We start from the raw sequence: 15,980 nt of genomic DNA, 5'->3' as shown, positions 1-15,980 counted from the left end.
CCATTGTTGACCATTTTTAAATCAAGATTGGATGTTTTTTACTAAAAGATATGCTCTAAGAATTATTTTGGGGAAGTTCTATTGCCTGTTTTTTATGCAGGAGGTCAGACTAGATGATCACAATGGGCCCTTCTTCTGGCCAAGGAATCTATGAATCCTTCCTCCTGAAAAGGAACTCTGAGAGATAGCTACCAGACTCACAGCAGCTATGGTTGTGTGATTTTTACAGATGTCAAGAATCCTTCACTCAGAGTGCTCTGCCACCAGGACCTTCCCATTTAAGAAAGGGGACATCATTTAGAGCACCAGAACTGTTCAAAACTGCTGCAATAGTACACAAGGAGACAGGGGGTCTGTAAGATATCCAGGACCTATGTTATGTGTAGACTATTATCCACAGTGAGGAAGCACTAAGAAAGAAAGGAAATGTACATATCTGAAAAAACTGACATTGTGTAATGGATTCCCCAATTGGCAGACCTACCCAGGAATTAGTCCGTTTGTTACTGTTGTTTAGTTCAAACTAGTAAATTAGGCCATGGTCCTGCAACTGGCTCTGTGTAGGTACAGATTCACGCTCATGCTGAGTCTCACTGAAGTCAGCAGTGATCTTCTCAGGAACCAGGGTCTGTCCCTGAGGAGCCAGCTACAGGATCCGGGCCTCAGTTGGAATTGCTATATACTTGCTAAGGAAGTTATCAGCCTGCTGAACAAAAGAGGAGGCTGCTGGATGGCTGAGTCCCAAAACTCAGATTCACAATAACTAGCAAAAGCAACTAAGGCATTAATCTCCATGGAGAAACCTATTATGTGAAGTAGGAGAACCCTGCATGAAACTCCAATTTTCAGATAAGAGCAAGTTCTCCTTATTTCATTATATGTGTTGCTGTGGCTCTGCACGGTTCCCATACCTCTGCACTGTTCCAGGATGATGAAGATCTTCAATCGGCTGCACAAGTCTATGATGCTTCTGGAATATTTCACCTGTCAGTCCTGGGAGTGGTCTTCAGAAAATATGAACATGCTAATGGCCCAGCTCAGTCCAGAGGACAGGAGAGTAAGTATACCTGTTGCTAAACTGCTCATATTCTCAATCACAGTTCTGTTTACCTCTAGTCTTCCAGCCTATTATATTTGAGTTATGGGTGAGCCTTTGAATAGCATCTTCCAGGGATGGTCAGCATTAAAAACGCTTCCTTGAAAGAAAGAGAAATAATGTATTTCCCCCCAGTTTTGTTAATTAGACTCATACGAGCCTTCAGTTTTGTTTAGGAGGATGTTCTTCTTCTACAATGCAACAAAGAAGGAATGGACCAAGCATTGAAGATGGCAACTCGGTGTTTACTCACCCCACCACTGTTCACTTCATGAAAGGTCTTCTCAATAGCTTCCCGCCAGTACTAAAACCCACAACCCTGGGGGACCTTAATCTTGTCCTCTCCACCCTTCAACCCAATGGTAACGTGCACCCTCTCACGTCTCTCCATGACAGTAATCTCCCTCGTGGCCATCACTTTGGCTCCGCAGGTCAGCAAACTAGCGGCCATGATGGCTGTCCCCCCTATCCCCACACTTTCACTGTATTTCATAGAGACACGGTTTCCTTGTGACTGCATCTCACGTTCCTCCCGAAGGTGGTCTCACAGTTCCACCTCAACCAATCTATCCACCACGTCTCCCCTGCAGACAAGACCCTCCATTCCCTCAACGTCTGCCATGCGCTAGCATTCTACCTCCACAGAACTTATGCCTTTCGTGTGTCAACAAGACTGTTAATTTCCATTGATGACTGATTCAAGGGCCAAGCCCTCCCCTCCCAATGAATCTCAAAATGGGTATCAAGCAGCCACATCCAGCTCCCTCGCAGATGTCTCCTGGCAGGACATCTGTCGGGCAGCGATGTGGTGTTCAGTACATACCTTCACCATCCATTACACCATCACCCAAGAGACGGCTGAAGATGCTGCAGTGGACCGTGCCATATTGCAGCCTGTGCCTATCTCTTGCATCTTGGCACCCATCTCCATGCTGATCGCTGCTCGATACTCACCCACATTTGGAATACATTTAGGGACCACAACTCGAAGGAAAAGATGTTACTTACCTGTCCAGAGACAACCTGAACCTGCTGATAGTGGGGGGACAGAGTGAGGGCAGTGGCTTCAGCGGATGTTACTGAGTCTGCTCAGTCCATGTGAGCATGCTCAGTACAAGCCAAGCAGCATTTCTGGAGGGACACATGACCCTGTGTGCCCCCTGCCCATATGTCGCCTCTGCCTGTAACTGGAGGTTCTTTGAGATGTGTGGTCCCTATTTGTATTCCAATACCTGTCCTCCTTCCCCTTTGCTTCAGACTGATCTACTCAGTGGTAAGAGTGTCACTGAAGAGGCGTTGACCCGCACAACCTAATATAACCTCGCTTGAGACATGAGGTGACTCATGCAAGTGCGGGTCAATGAACACTTCTGCAAAAATCTTTCAGATCCAGCACATGGCACTCATGTTTGGAATACAAATAGGAACCACATATCTTGAAGAACCTCCAGTTACAGGTCAGTAACCTCTTCTTTCCAATGATGTCAATGGGAGTTGGACAGGGCCATAAGTACATTATTTTAGAAAATAGTACAGTGTCTTAGCCAGAGAAAACATACAGTATGAACAAGTTCTTGTTAGATTTGAGCAGCTGTAGAGCAATAACTGCAGGATGTCAAAATCTAGTGTACTCTTTGCTGGTTTTAAGTACTTCTGCACATGAGTGGGGCAGTGAAGGAAAGATCAGCAACAGGGCTGAAGGAATACAATGAGCAGACCTAGGATGAGTTTCAAAGTACCTGTGGGGCTGTATCATATACTTGCAGAGAGATGGGGACTCAGTGGTCGAATAAAATTGGTCTAGTTCCTTGTGAAATACTCAGGCAGATCCCCAGTGTAGGAGATGTAGTACAAAGCCTCACAAGTCATGGAACCTCTACACTGTGAATCCAGCTAGGTAACCTTCCTGTTTTCTGTGGCCATACCCAGAATTCTCTTCTAGCTCACAGCCATGCTGATGCCAGTGCTCTTGCACCAAGCTGAAAGGGTTGGGTGGTCTTGAGAGTGAAGAGTTCTTTTCTGCATATCTTCCTTGAAAATGTTTCTGTGGAGTCACATCAGCCATCTTCTTATTCATTCATAAAACCCTGCTTCATAGTTAACAGTTCTCTCTGCAAAGAAAGCACTTCCTCTTTATTCGTATTTGGTTAAGCTGTTTCTTCGCTCTGTTAGACCTACAATCCCCTGAGAGCATTGCTGACACCTTTTCCATTTAAAATCTTGATCTATGAAACTAAATGTCATTAGCAATGCAATCTGACAAACTGATGTCAAACAACTGAATAAACAATTTCTTGGATTTCTGGAGCTATAGATACTGAGAAAGAATGTAGCTCTGCCCAGCTGAATTACTGACACAGAGGGACCTGTTGATTCAGTGTCTGGTCCATTTATTTTCACTAAAAATATAATCCCAGTATGACACCAGTGAACTGGGACATTTTTCTGATGTATTCTCAATATGCAGTCTCTGTTCTAGCAAGATGGTTTGTTTTTTTGTAGTGACTCTACATTTACAGATAACCACATGCAAGACAGTTGACAGGAAATAACTAGTTTTTTAAGGTCAGAGGGTTGTGAGTTGAAAGCAGAGCCAGGTGACTCTAATGAACAGTAGTATGATAGAGTTGGAGTCATATTTTTTCATTGTACATTTCTTCATTGAATCTTGTGGTTCAGAAATCTTTAGGCTTTGTTCCGAGTGGAACTCAGTTCAAGATCACAGCATGAAGTTGTACAGCTTTACTCTTACTGCAAATCGGACTGTGGCATTTAATTAACTTTCCTTTTCTTTAATTCCAGTTATTCAACTTTGATGTGCGTCAGCTGCATTGGTCGGAATACATTGAAAATTACTGCATAGGAGCGAAGAAATATTTGCTGAATGAGGACATGTCTGGGATTCCTGCAGCAAAGCAGCACTTACGAAAGTAAGCCATACATGGTCAAATGTGGTAACGGCCCCCAGCTGCCTTGGGTAGCTGTATCTAAGGGTTTTTAAGGCAAGGGTTTCTGTTTTAAATTGAATGATACGATTCCTGGGACGAGGACAGGTGAATAGAACCTGTGTCAAGTTGAGAATGATCTCATGTGAGATAAAAATGACATAGCTCCCTATTTACATCAGCTCAGGATCTGGCTTAATATTTCCTTGCCCGTCTTGTGGGAAAAAAGGGGGGGTTGGACTGGCCTCATAGTGCAGCAGCAGCACATGATACTGTCATGGAAGTAGTCAGTCCTCCTCACCAGTGAGTTATTAGTCACACACACACCCCTACCCCTAAAGAGGCAGAGAGGGGTTACAGATCTATTGCTGCAGAAGTTCCAAAGGTTCATTTAGGACAGGAAAAAAGAAAGGCGCGAGAGGCAGCTTTGGATTTTGGGAAACTCCTAAAGGTCGATGACAATTTCCAGGGCTTGTGTAAAACTTTAAAATAGAATCTAGAAATACACTTGTACTGGAGATTGGGGAGATTTTACCCTCACTCCCTGTCTCCCATTCCCAAATAAAATAGAGGCTTCAAAGTTGGATTTGATATTTTGGAACTAGAACCTATAAAGTTCTAAAACATTCTAAATTAAAGATCTTGGGCTCCTTTTTTCCAATTAAAAAAAAGTGTAAGCCCTGCTCATCTCCCCCAGACCAAATACTCAGAAGTGCCAAAGAACATGCAAACAGGGACAGAGGTACTTCTGGAGGACCAGTGTTATGCCTTTCAAGGAACAGCACTTTGCACTCTGGAAAACACTGGCTGCTGTGAAACTACAAGTGTAAGACAGGCTGTTGCCATTTCTGGGGTGTCACAAATGAATCATGAGTTTGTTGAGTAATTTTTAAAGATTTATATTCCTAGTTTCTAAGTGCTTCTATAATAAATCAGGAACATATAAACTACATAGTAACCCAAATGTAGCATAAACTCCATCACTACCAGTACAAGCCAAAATATCAAAACATAGCGCGCACACACAGAAGACCAAGCAATCTTGACCAAGCTAGGTCACAGCTAGTTTGCTTTTGTCCTGATCCTCATCTTGGCCAGACACTGGGAAATTAAGAAATGTGTAGAATTGTAGAATCTGTGTTTGACAAAAAGTAGAAACAGAGATTAATATAATCAGCATAATGATAACAGTTTAGCCTAAATCATCTCACAATTTCCCCAAATGGCTTGACATTCGCAATAAATAGGGTTGGGGGGGGGAGCAGAACCCTGCAAGACCCTGAAAGTGGACCATTGGGGAGGATGAACCATTGCCCGACATTACCTGTCTGAGATGTCGCAGCGAGGGAGGAACAAACCCACTGAAGGAGCATTTTGTAAATCCCTGTAAACGTTCCATAAGCCAGTCACCAAAATCTCATTGTCGATGTTATTAAAAGTTGCTGACACACCAGAGTAAAACATGGACAATAGGACATCTCTTAGTCCATCCCTAGGCAATCGACCACCAATGTTAATTCAGTCTCAGTTCGGGTCTGAAATCAGAATGCATGGAATCAAAGAAATCTGGGGCATGCTGGTGTAGCTGAATCTATCACGTCACTGCATTCATTGCATTATAATTTCTATGCAGGGTCATGTAGGAGGCGGTAGCTTTGGGACACAAAGGAGACACCTGTTCAGGCACCAGTATCCTTGCTAATAAACAGAAAAGGCAGGAGGGCCACATCATTCCATTTTATAAATAAGATCACTTTAAAAGTGTTCTGCAGTGCAGAAATTCCTCTTTAAGTTTGATCCAAAGATGTTAAGGCTGCATCTCAGGGTATTGTTTTAAGTAATTTTTCTTAATGTGCTTCTCTTTTATTTGTCAGGCTAAGGAACATCCAGTATGCATTCAACACCACCCTCCTTGTGATCATCTGGCGCATTTTCATTGCAAGGTCGCAGATGGCTCGCAACATCTGGTATTTCGTTGTGAGCCTCTGCTATAAGTTTCTCTCCTATTTCAGGGCATCAAGCACCATCAGGCACTGAAATAGTCAGTAGCAGCCAAAAGGACCTTCCTCTCCTCTAAACATCTGGGCTTGAAAGTAGCAGGGAATCCACCACCAACAGCTGCCTGCAGTCAATGTGCCCTGTTACTATGATCACAATTATCTTTTTACTAATGCTTTAATATGTCTTTCCTCCATAGGACCATGCTAATTTTAAAGCCATAATGGAAGCTTTAGGCATGGGTTGTTCTGGGTCTTTTGTCTAGATTCTGGTGTGCAAGAGGATGGATTAACCAAAGCTGCCATCTTTCCATCCAAAGTCTAAGAGCTAGACACTCTCATCCCCACCTCCCTCCTTAATATTTGCAGATTTTAGTCTTAGAAATTAGGAAAGGAATATGATAAGACAAGAAAATATCAAAGAAATGAATCAGTGAGAGGTTTTCTTAAATGCAGTTCACAAATTCTAGCTCAATGAAACCAACTGGGCCAAATACGTTATTAGATTGTGAAACCACATTTTCCATGTCACTCAAAGCTAAGGGAAGTAAGGAAAAGTAAATTGTGGAAGGCTGATGAATGTGGTTTAGATGTCTATCTCAGGTTGCCAAGAACTGATGTTTTCAAGCCCTGATTGATGAGACATACAGAAGCTGTGTACATTTTTTATCAGCATGAACACACACACACACACACAAAGTGACTTTACTATGGAGAGGAATTAGTCTCTCTATAATTTGGCTTCCATTAAAAAGCCCTCTTATCACTTCTATAGCTCTTGCTTGGAAAGTTTGTGTGGCCTGAGAGTTGTTGTATTTATGCTCAACATGAAGGCGAACGCTTGTGCAAACCTTAAACAAAATTAATAAAGGTGTTTTTGAATCAGTCATTTTAAAAAATCACCATGCTTTGAAATTCTGATTTTTGGCGAACATTTCTTTTGTCTAGCTGAAAAACAGCTTGTTACTACCCTTTCAAACTTTCCATATAGTTAAATTCCCCTGAAAATTCATGCACCCACTTTGTTGAAGAAAGTGTAATTAAGCAAAGTTAGTGACAGTGTTTTATGTGGATCATGCAGCCTGATCTTGCTCCCATGGATGTCAGTCTGAGTAATAGGCCCAGTCCTGTTTTCATGGATGACAATAGGCATTTTTCATTGACTTCTGTTGGAGAGAAATTGCGCATATCAGCTTGTTGCAGCTTAGCAGGCGGACAAGGAGTTGCAACTAGGGTCCCATTGAAAGGCTGATTTTTGTACCAAAAAAAGATACATTATTAAGCTTTCAATTTTTAATGATTAAGTCTCATTGACTTTCTTTAAATTTAGTGAATTGACTGAGCATTTTTTAAGATTAAAAGACTTTAAAATTACTCCTTTTTAAAATGTTTGTAAGTTTCCATTCTGTCTGCCCAAGCAAGTAACATTGCATCACAAAATGTGATACACAAGGCAGTTTTCAAGGCCAAAAATAGTCAAACGTCTATGAAGTGGCCATTATTTCAAAATTATACCTGCTTCTGACAGTGAAGGCAACAGAGGAAAAAATCATGGCCACAAGCAATATTTTTCTTTTAAAAAGTGAAAAGAACTAGTAAAGTTACCCCTCCTTCCGCATCCTCTACAGGGCCATTTTCCAAATGAGAATAACAGAGTTTAAACAAGTTGCCAAAGGAGGCTTTTAGTGGACCCCAGAATATAGACGCTCCTCCCCCAGCACTCTGAAATGGTAAAACCATTTCTTTTCTCACTAGACCACAGTACCTCTCATACAGATTGCTTCAAGTCTCTGTACTTAAGTCAAGTGTAAAACGGGCTACTAATGCTTAACCACCTTTGTAAGGTGTGTTGAGATCTTAGGATGAAAAAGTGCTCTGTAAATGCAAAACTTTGTTACAAAAGATGGCTATGTAGGACACAGAGGTTCAGTGAGGTGTCTAGTAGGCACTGCATCCTACTGGCTTAGCTGCTGCTTGTGCAATTAGGAGACGTGGTTTTCTAGCCTTGGATCGGACATGTCATGTGCTATGACTCTTCAGCAGTGTTTGAAGTGAAGGTGAGGTGCACTGTACTGGTGTGTATCACTAACATAGCTACCTAGTGAATGCACCTAAATTGTCAGGTCCACATGGAATGAGGCAGGGCTGTCTCTGCAGGATCCATTGTTAGCTAGTCCTGCACCACTCACTCCTTTATTTTACTAATCAGGTGACACGTTCACCCCACTGATTTAACACACTATCTTCATTTACGGACACACAAGAGAAAATGAAAGGTTAAAAATAAACAAAACCTGGGTCATTCTGAAATCCAAAAAAACTTCAAATAGCTATGGCAATGTTAAATCTTACACTGCCCCCATAAACAAAGGACCCAATCCTTCAATCAGATGCACCAGGGCAAACCTTTCAGCTCACATGGAGCTCCATTGAAAGCAGTTGGGCTCTGAACATATCTGATGTAAAGGATCTATGCCACGCATATTATTTTCACAGATTCTGAGTTATATTAATCCCCACCATCCCTTCTTTTGGCCAGACCTACTTGTGACTGGTCATTCGCATATACTATATCCACCCCAACCAGTCTCTGTGTCTCCACATGCCTTGAACATGTCAGGACCCTTGTACCTGCATGAGAAGCAGGATGCAGTACATTTCACACAGGAGGCTGATGGTACCAAGTTTAAGTTTTTCCAGGCACCTTCCTGTTTTGCCAAATGCAACCCTAGCAGGAAAGTGGGCCCTTTCTTTCTCACCATTGAAGAGTAGCAGAGCTGGTTGGGGACATTGCAAAAGCACAACTGTGACCACTTCTTCTTGTTCCAAGTGGCAAACTGTATTCTGGAGAGCTTTCACTGTCTGCCCTGCCATCCTCTTAGCCTCATCCACAACTCTGAGGAACTCCAGCATTGGCAGCGAATAGCCCCTGACCTGTGTTGCCTTTCCTGAGTGGAAGACCAGGTTGCTAATTCCTCTAAACCTGATCATAAGCATGATAAAACTTACATCTTTAATCCTCTCTTTAATGTGGCTCAGAACATCATCTCTGATTGGCTGAGATCTTTCTGTAGACCAGACAAGGTCTCATCAAGGACAACTCTGGCCATGGTGTTCTGGTGCTTATGTTGACCACCTGGTGGAAATTCCTACTGAGCTTAGGCTTGCAGTGATTTTTCCCTGGGCTCCTGAGATCTTTACAACCTCACACCAATGGTCTATGGGACTTTTGCAATGGTCTCCAAACCCTGTGCTCATCAACATACAGCCACTCTCTTTCAGTGAACTCAAAGCCCAGGGGAAGTTCTCTCTAAAAGGAAACAGATGCTTGCTTCTCCTTTCCCTTCCCCCTCCTTTTGACAAAATGAAGCCAAATCCAGTTTAGTTTTTATTTATTTTTAAAAGTTGCAGTTTTAAAGAGGTCCTGTAGGAAATCGTACTTTGATTCATTGGCATTACACTTGCTGGGCAAATAACTGATTTTTCAGTTTGGTGGCAGTTTTGGAAAAGAAATTGGTTTGGGTCAAGGAATGTGACATTTTTGGGAATTTTTGGTGAATTAAAAAACCTACTGTAGGTCCCTTCTCCAGCAGGGATTTAAACCACAGTCTCCCACATCCCGTGTGAGTGCCCCAACCACTGGGCTAAAGAGTATAAGGGAGGGTGGCAAGAGCAACACCACCATCCCTTTCTCTTCCTGCTATGGCCAGAATTATTGGTGTCACATTTGTGACTAGGCTGCATTTTTTGTTGAATAAACCATTAATCAAACGAATTCCATCCAGTGCTGAGTCATAAGTATACACGACTCACCCGGAGCAAAGTTTGTAGAAATTGGCCCATAGCATCTTTATGAGCGGAGGCCAATTGGGCTAGAGATTTTTGCAGAGGCAGCGTGTTTAGTCCTGTGCAAAGCAGTGGCTTCACTTTCCTTGTATCTTGTTGACCAATCACAGAGCTACATCAAGCTTCTTTTCACCATGGGTGGGACTCAAGCAATAGCCTAGAGCCAACCTAGAATCTTCCTTGCTCCCCCGCTGCCCTTTATGAACAAGCAGCTTTGAGGACAAAGCTGGTGGTCACATACTGTACAATCATGACAGATTATTTGCCACAGCATCACAAAACAGGATAGGATCAGTTACCATTTGTACCCAGTGGACTTACCGTGCAGTTACCACCTCATATTGTGACAGAATACTGCAGAGTTGTCATAGTTACTCGGGAAACTAACCTGTGACACGCTGAACCTGATGCACTCCTGTTTTAGTCAAGATTATACACGCCTATCAGGCTATAGCTATAAGCTGAGTGGTATGTAGAAGCCATGGAACGCTGAATATTGTTTCATTGTCAAATGATTTCTATGTTATATGGAGTCTGTCATAAGCTGTTAGCTTTCAAATAACAAATTGTATACTTTAAATTAAACTAAATACCCCTGCTAAAAATCCCCCAAATTAATCTGAACATGCCATTTGACTGACAAGTCAATTTATTTCTAAAGAATTTGCTGCAAAATGAGATTTTTCAATACATTTACAGGAAAACTTGACAACCAGGCCACATTTCTTGGGGGCACTTTTGGTCAGCTTTTGCTGCTGCATTAGGTACTTCTCATGATGTTTTCAAGGCAACCTCTGCGGGGCTGGGGGGGGGTACATATCTGTATGCATATGTATACATTTTCAGCACCAATCATCTCACATGACTTCCAGAAACGTTGCAACTATCTGATCTTTTTGAAAGGCCAGGCCATAACCATTTACTATGTGCTTTTCTAAATCAAATTAAGATGAAGTCAAAACCCCCACCCTAATTTCCCAGGTTAAAAAACAAAACAAAAAACTCCACCAGTACTGCTAAATAATCATTCATGAAACCTTATGCAACTTGGAAAAGGTGTGGGGGCGAGAGGACTTTTTGTTTGTTTGTTTTTAAATAAACTGCAGCTTCATGATTTAAAGCATGTTGTTGCTTCTCCTGCACTGAAGTTTTACTGCAGACAACAAGAATGAACTTGTTGTTCAACTGGGCTTTGTATTCTAGCGCAGAATAGATAATATATTGTACATTCCCAGCAAATGTATCAGTAATGATCTTGCTAAATGGTGCTACACCTTGGTAAGAAGGTGGTTAAAAACTTACTTAAGGGCAAATAAAAACGTGTGCATTAGGAGTAATTTAACAGAATTAAAAAAGGTACTATCCCAGTTTCTCAGTTACTAAAGAAAGACATTGTGATATTTTTTTCAACGAGTACCATAGAAAATGAAACTGCTTACATATCATTTCTTGATCCCTAACATAATCTTGACAATAGAATGAACCCTCTTTATAGCAAAATATTTACTGTCCCACTGCCCAAAGTTTATGTGGTTATAACTGATATTTCTATACACTTTTCCCTATGAGACAATTTACTGTTATAAATGTTACTTATGAAGTTTCTGATTCAAAAATGTAATGTTTTGAGCCCTCAGTGTCAAAGTTGTAAGGTCACAGAATACAAGAACCTCAGCCATAAAATTGCTAATATTAATTTTATGTTATTTTGAACATTTAATAAAATACTTTAAAACAGTTGTTGTTATGCATTAAGCTACTGGAGTTGCTGAGGAAAAGTTACTTACGAGCAATGGTGTTTTCCCATATGCCTCTTCTTCTTCTTCATCATTTCAAAACTTGGGGTGGAAAAGGGTAAGTTTTACAGGGACGTAGCTCAAGCCCTCCACCTACAGGATTCAGAAGGCAAAAGGCAGCTAAGGGGGCAATAAAGTGGGGAAGAGAGCATTTCTACATTTAGCTTGGGACAGAGCCTGGTTTGGGATACAGACACATCCTTATTGTTTTTTTCTAAATGAGTGCCCACCAGACATACTGACAATTTCCACCGGCTGAGGATCTGCCCAAAGCTATCTTAGGTTTAATTTATAAATTAAGGATCTGATTCTCAATTACGCTAGAGCCACTTTGCATCACTCTGGCAACTTAAAGTCAGTATAAATATAATTTACTCCCACTTAAAGGTAGGGTGACCAGATCGCAAGAGTGAAATATCAGGACACATTGGGTGAGCGGGGGAGGGGGAAGAGAGCCACAGGTGCACAGCCCCGACCGGAGCCATGAGAGGGGGCACAGCCCTAGGAAGCTGCAAGAGGGGTATACGGCCCCTGCTGCAGCCCGTGCCACAAGCCACGGGGCAAGGACTCAGGACTCGTGGCTCCAGCCTCCAGCAGAAGCCATGGGGCCAGGGGCACAGGTTTTTCCTCCCTCCCAGTACCCTTCCCCACAGCCCCACAACTAAACAATGCCCCACACAGGCCCCCAGTGCCCAGACACACAAAGATTTCCCCCACTGCCCAGTCCTGGTGGTGCTTACCTGGGGCGGCTCCCGGGAAGCATCCAGCAGGTCTTTCTGGCTCCTAGGGTTGGGTCAGGTTGGAGGGAGGGCTCTCTGCCCGCTGCCAGCGACTGCAAGCCCCGCCCCTGCAGCTCTGATTGGGCAGGATGTGAGCCAGTGCACCATGTGGAGACCCCCTCCCCCCCGCCTCTGTGCCTAGGGACCGCATTGTGGGCTCCTGCCGGCAGGCGGGCACTGCCCCACAAAGCACCGCCAGCCCGGGACCTCAGGTGCATGCAGTGAGAAGTCCCCGATATTGGGACAAAGGGTGTCCCAACCGAGTACAGTCAGGATGTGGGACAAATCACTTAAAATCGGGACTGTCCCGATATTATCAGGACGTCTGGTCACCCTCCTTAAAGGGCTCCTTGTGAAAATGAGAATCAGATTGTAAAGAATCATAGACTATCAGGGTTGGAAGGGACCTCAGAAGGTCATCTAGTCCAACCCCCTGCTCAAAGCAGGACCAATCCCCAATTTTTGCCCCAGATCCCTAAATGGCCCCCTCAAGGATTGAACTCACAACCCTGGGTTTAGCAGGCCAATGCTCAAACCACAGAGCTATCCCTCCCCCACAAATATATGCCCAAAACTGCAGACAGACTTCTCTACATTAAAGCACTAAGTAAACTGCCACTCTTAATCCAGCAACTGGCGTGGCCTGCCCCTCAAAAAGTCCAGAATACCTAGGGCAAGTGCAATGCTTGAACACAGCTTGCAGTGACTTCATGCTTAGATTCTGACTCAGTTGTGGCCAGTTAGAAATAGCGACATAAAACAATGGACTATGAAAATGTGCCCTACCAGAGAGACAGAAGTGCTAGCAGGCAAAGGCTATTTTACTTGCAAAACAGATCTCACAGGTTACTGAACTAAAGGCTTCATTCTTAGGGTTGCCAATTTTGGTTGGACATATTCCTGGAAGTGCCATCACCCGCCAATCTTTAATTCGAAATTAATCTTTAATTCCTGGAGATGCCAGGAGAATCCTGGGGGGTTGGCAACCCTACTCATTCTGGAAAATCACCTTGACCTAGAACTTAGGGGCTCAAGATCTCCAGGTGCCTAAACGAAAGAGACGCCTGTCAAAACTTAGAAGAAACATTGCCTAGCAGAGAGAGAAAAATAGGGCATCTTAAATTTAAGTACAAAATTATCAATTTTTTACTGTTTTTGAAATAAAACCTGTGTTTAGTAACTGGAAACTGTATCAGAAAAAAATATTTTAATGATAAAATAAAAGCAGCTTTCCAACCAGCACTGTGTCTTGTGATCTTATCCTGTCCTTTGGATGCTTCAGCACACTGTATACCATCTTTGAGGGAGGCATCTCCGTTTCTTTAGTCTGAGGGTGGGAAGCAGATGCAGAACTTTCCCCATTATATTCTAATGTGTCATTATTTATAGCCATCTTTTTCTCCCGCCCCTCGCCCCCAGTGACTATCAGGGCCTCTTTGTGCATACAAGGTCTGCCCATATGAAGCTAGTTGCAGGGTCAAGGCCTAAAAAGGTAAGCAGACAAAGGGATACAACTAGAGCTGTTTGGAAAAAGCCAATTATGATTTTCACACAAAAAATTAACACTTTTTATATTTCCTTTTTTCCCCCCCAAAAAATGGCAAAATCTGATTCCCCCCAAGAAAAACCCTGCTTTTTGTAAAATATTTCAGTTTTTGGTAAAAAGTTTTTATTTTCAAAATCAAAAAAAAAATTTAAAATCTGAATTGTTTATCTATCACAGACTGGTTTGGTTTCTTTTTCCATTGAAAAAAAACAAAACAAACCAAACACAAATTCAACTTTTGTGAACATTTTTGTTCTGTTTGAAAAGCCATTTCTTTCATTCAAAAAATGCTTTGATGAAAACATTTCAACCAGCTTTGGATATAGCATACATGTACAGTTGTCCAGGTGATGACTGGCACCTATCATAGTTCTGGGAAAAAAGGCTTTTTATGGTATGTAAACAAACAACCATGCAAATACTCCATTACCTAACCATTATTACTTGGCTCATTGGTAGAAGGGACTCCCTCAGAAGGCACTAAATGTAGAGAGTATAGTAGCCTAGAGGGCTAGTACAGATGGCACCTCCCTCCCCCACCTTTCATACTGCAAACATTATTGCATGGGCTCCCTGAATTCTGCATTAATGTTCACCTTCACGGGAATCTGCCTCATTTCATATTGTTTGAATCCAGATCACCAGGTTAAATTTTCAATGGCAGTTTTTGCAAAGGCATTCAGTCTGGCTCTGAGAATTCTCTCTCTCCAATAAGTCTTCAGCATACTCAAGAAGTGATTGATCAGATTCAGAGGGTTCTCTGGCCTCCTTCCAGTCCATGTTCTTAAAAGACAGGCAGATCCCAAGATTTCCCACCCCTCTCCCCCAGATTTTTTTCCCGCCCATTAGTTTTAGTCTTTGAATATATTGCACAACATTTTCAGGTTTATAATAAAGTCAGGCAAAAAGATTTCAAAGAAGGTGCTGAGCATAGGATTGTAATTAAGAGGTAAGTGGGCAGAGGTAATAAGTGCATATTCAGTTAGGTCCCACTTCCTGATGGCCAGGTAAAAATAAAACCAAAAAAAGTGAGTAGTTCAAAAATTTAGTTAATTGTTTTAAGAAAAGGAGGACTTGTGGCACCTTAGAGACTAACAAATTTATTTGAGCATAAGCTTTTCTGAGCTACAGCTCACTTCATCGGATGTAGCTCACGAAAGCTTATGCTCAAATAAATTTGTTACTGTCTAAGGTGCCACAAGTCTCCTTTTCTTTTTGCAGATACAGACTAACACGGCTGCTACTCTGAAATCCGTTAATTGTTTTGTTACTCTGAACTGTTCCCCTGGTTTTTGTATTCACAAAGTCCTGTGGACTGTAAATTCTCTCTCAGAAAGAAGAATTGCCAGAAATCATATGTCATATAACTAAGCTGGTTATAAACATACAGGGCGGGTTCTGTACTCCAACAGGACCCCTCACGTTGCTCCAATAGAAATATGCCATGCAGCTGAAGGAATTCCCCCAACATAAGGCATATCCCCAGCATGGCAGAGAGCTGTCAGAATAGCTTTTAGCAACCAGCCTTGGGTAGGACATGTGTTGGGAAGGAGGGGAATGATAGAGTATACGTGCTTTGGTTAGTTCCAGTCCCCAGAATATCCCCTAGATGGCCACTACATCTGAATGTAGATTACAACCACCCTGTGAAGCTACTTCAGCTTGCACTGGAGACCTCAGAATATGTGGAGGGGCAAAGATGGCTACTATTTTCCTCCACCAGCAGCCCATTCTTGCCCCGCAAGTAGTCTTTGGGAAGAAAACAGAAATCTGACACATGCTCCCCAAACTATTTAAATATATGTATGTGTGTGTGCTGATCCTTCTTCCATTGAGGTTAATGGAACACTAATGGGAGCAGGATCTGCCCTATGATGGTGCTATTTCAAAGCAGCTGCATTTTGAAAGCTTGCATTGAGTTTCCAAGTAGTGGTGGTGCCTCAATGTAATGATAAGGGAGGAGATTTTCAAAAGC

General features: G+C 42.5%; 1 protein-coding gene across 8 annotated transcripts in view; it reads left to right on the top strand.

Moving 5' to 3' along the window:
- FAR2 (fatty acyl-CoA reductase 2) overlaps nt 1-11,624 on the top strand; it is a 225,639-nt gene extending 214,015 nt beyond the window's left edge. For all 8 annotated transcript variants that reach the window (XM_048823960.2, XM_048823966.2, XM_048824020.2 and 5 more), the window contains 3 exons: nt 928-1,057; nt 3,899-4,026; nt 5,916-11,624. In XM_048823960.2, coding sequence (XP_048679917.1) covers nt 928-1,057; nt 3,899-4,026; nt 5,916-6,078 — 421 coding nt within the window. In that variant the 3' untranslated portion in view covers nt 6,079-11,624. The remainder of the gene's footprint in view (nt 1-927; nt 1,058-3,898; nt 4,027-5,915) is intronic.
- Nucleotides 11,625-15,980: the final 4,356 nt, after the last annotated feature.

Source organism: Caretta caretta, chromosome 1, assembly GCF_965140235.1.
Source record: "Caretta caretta isolate rCarCar2 chromosome 1, rCarCar1.hap1, whole genome shotgun sequence".
NCBI lineage: Eukaryota > Metazoa > Chordata > Testudines > Cheloniidae > Caretta > Caretta caretta.
Note: the sequence above shows the minus strand (reverse complement) of the source record. Positions and strands in the feature narration are given on the sequence as shown.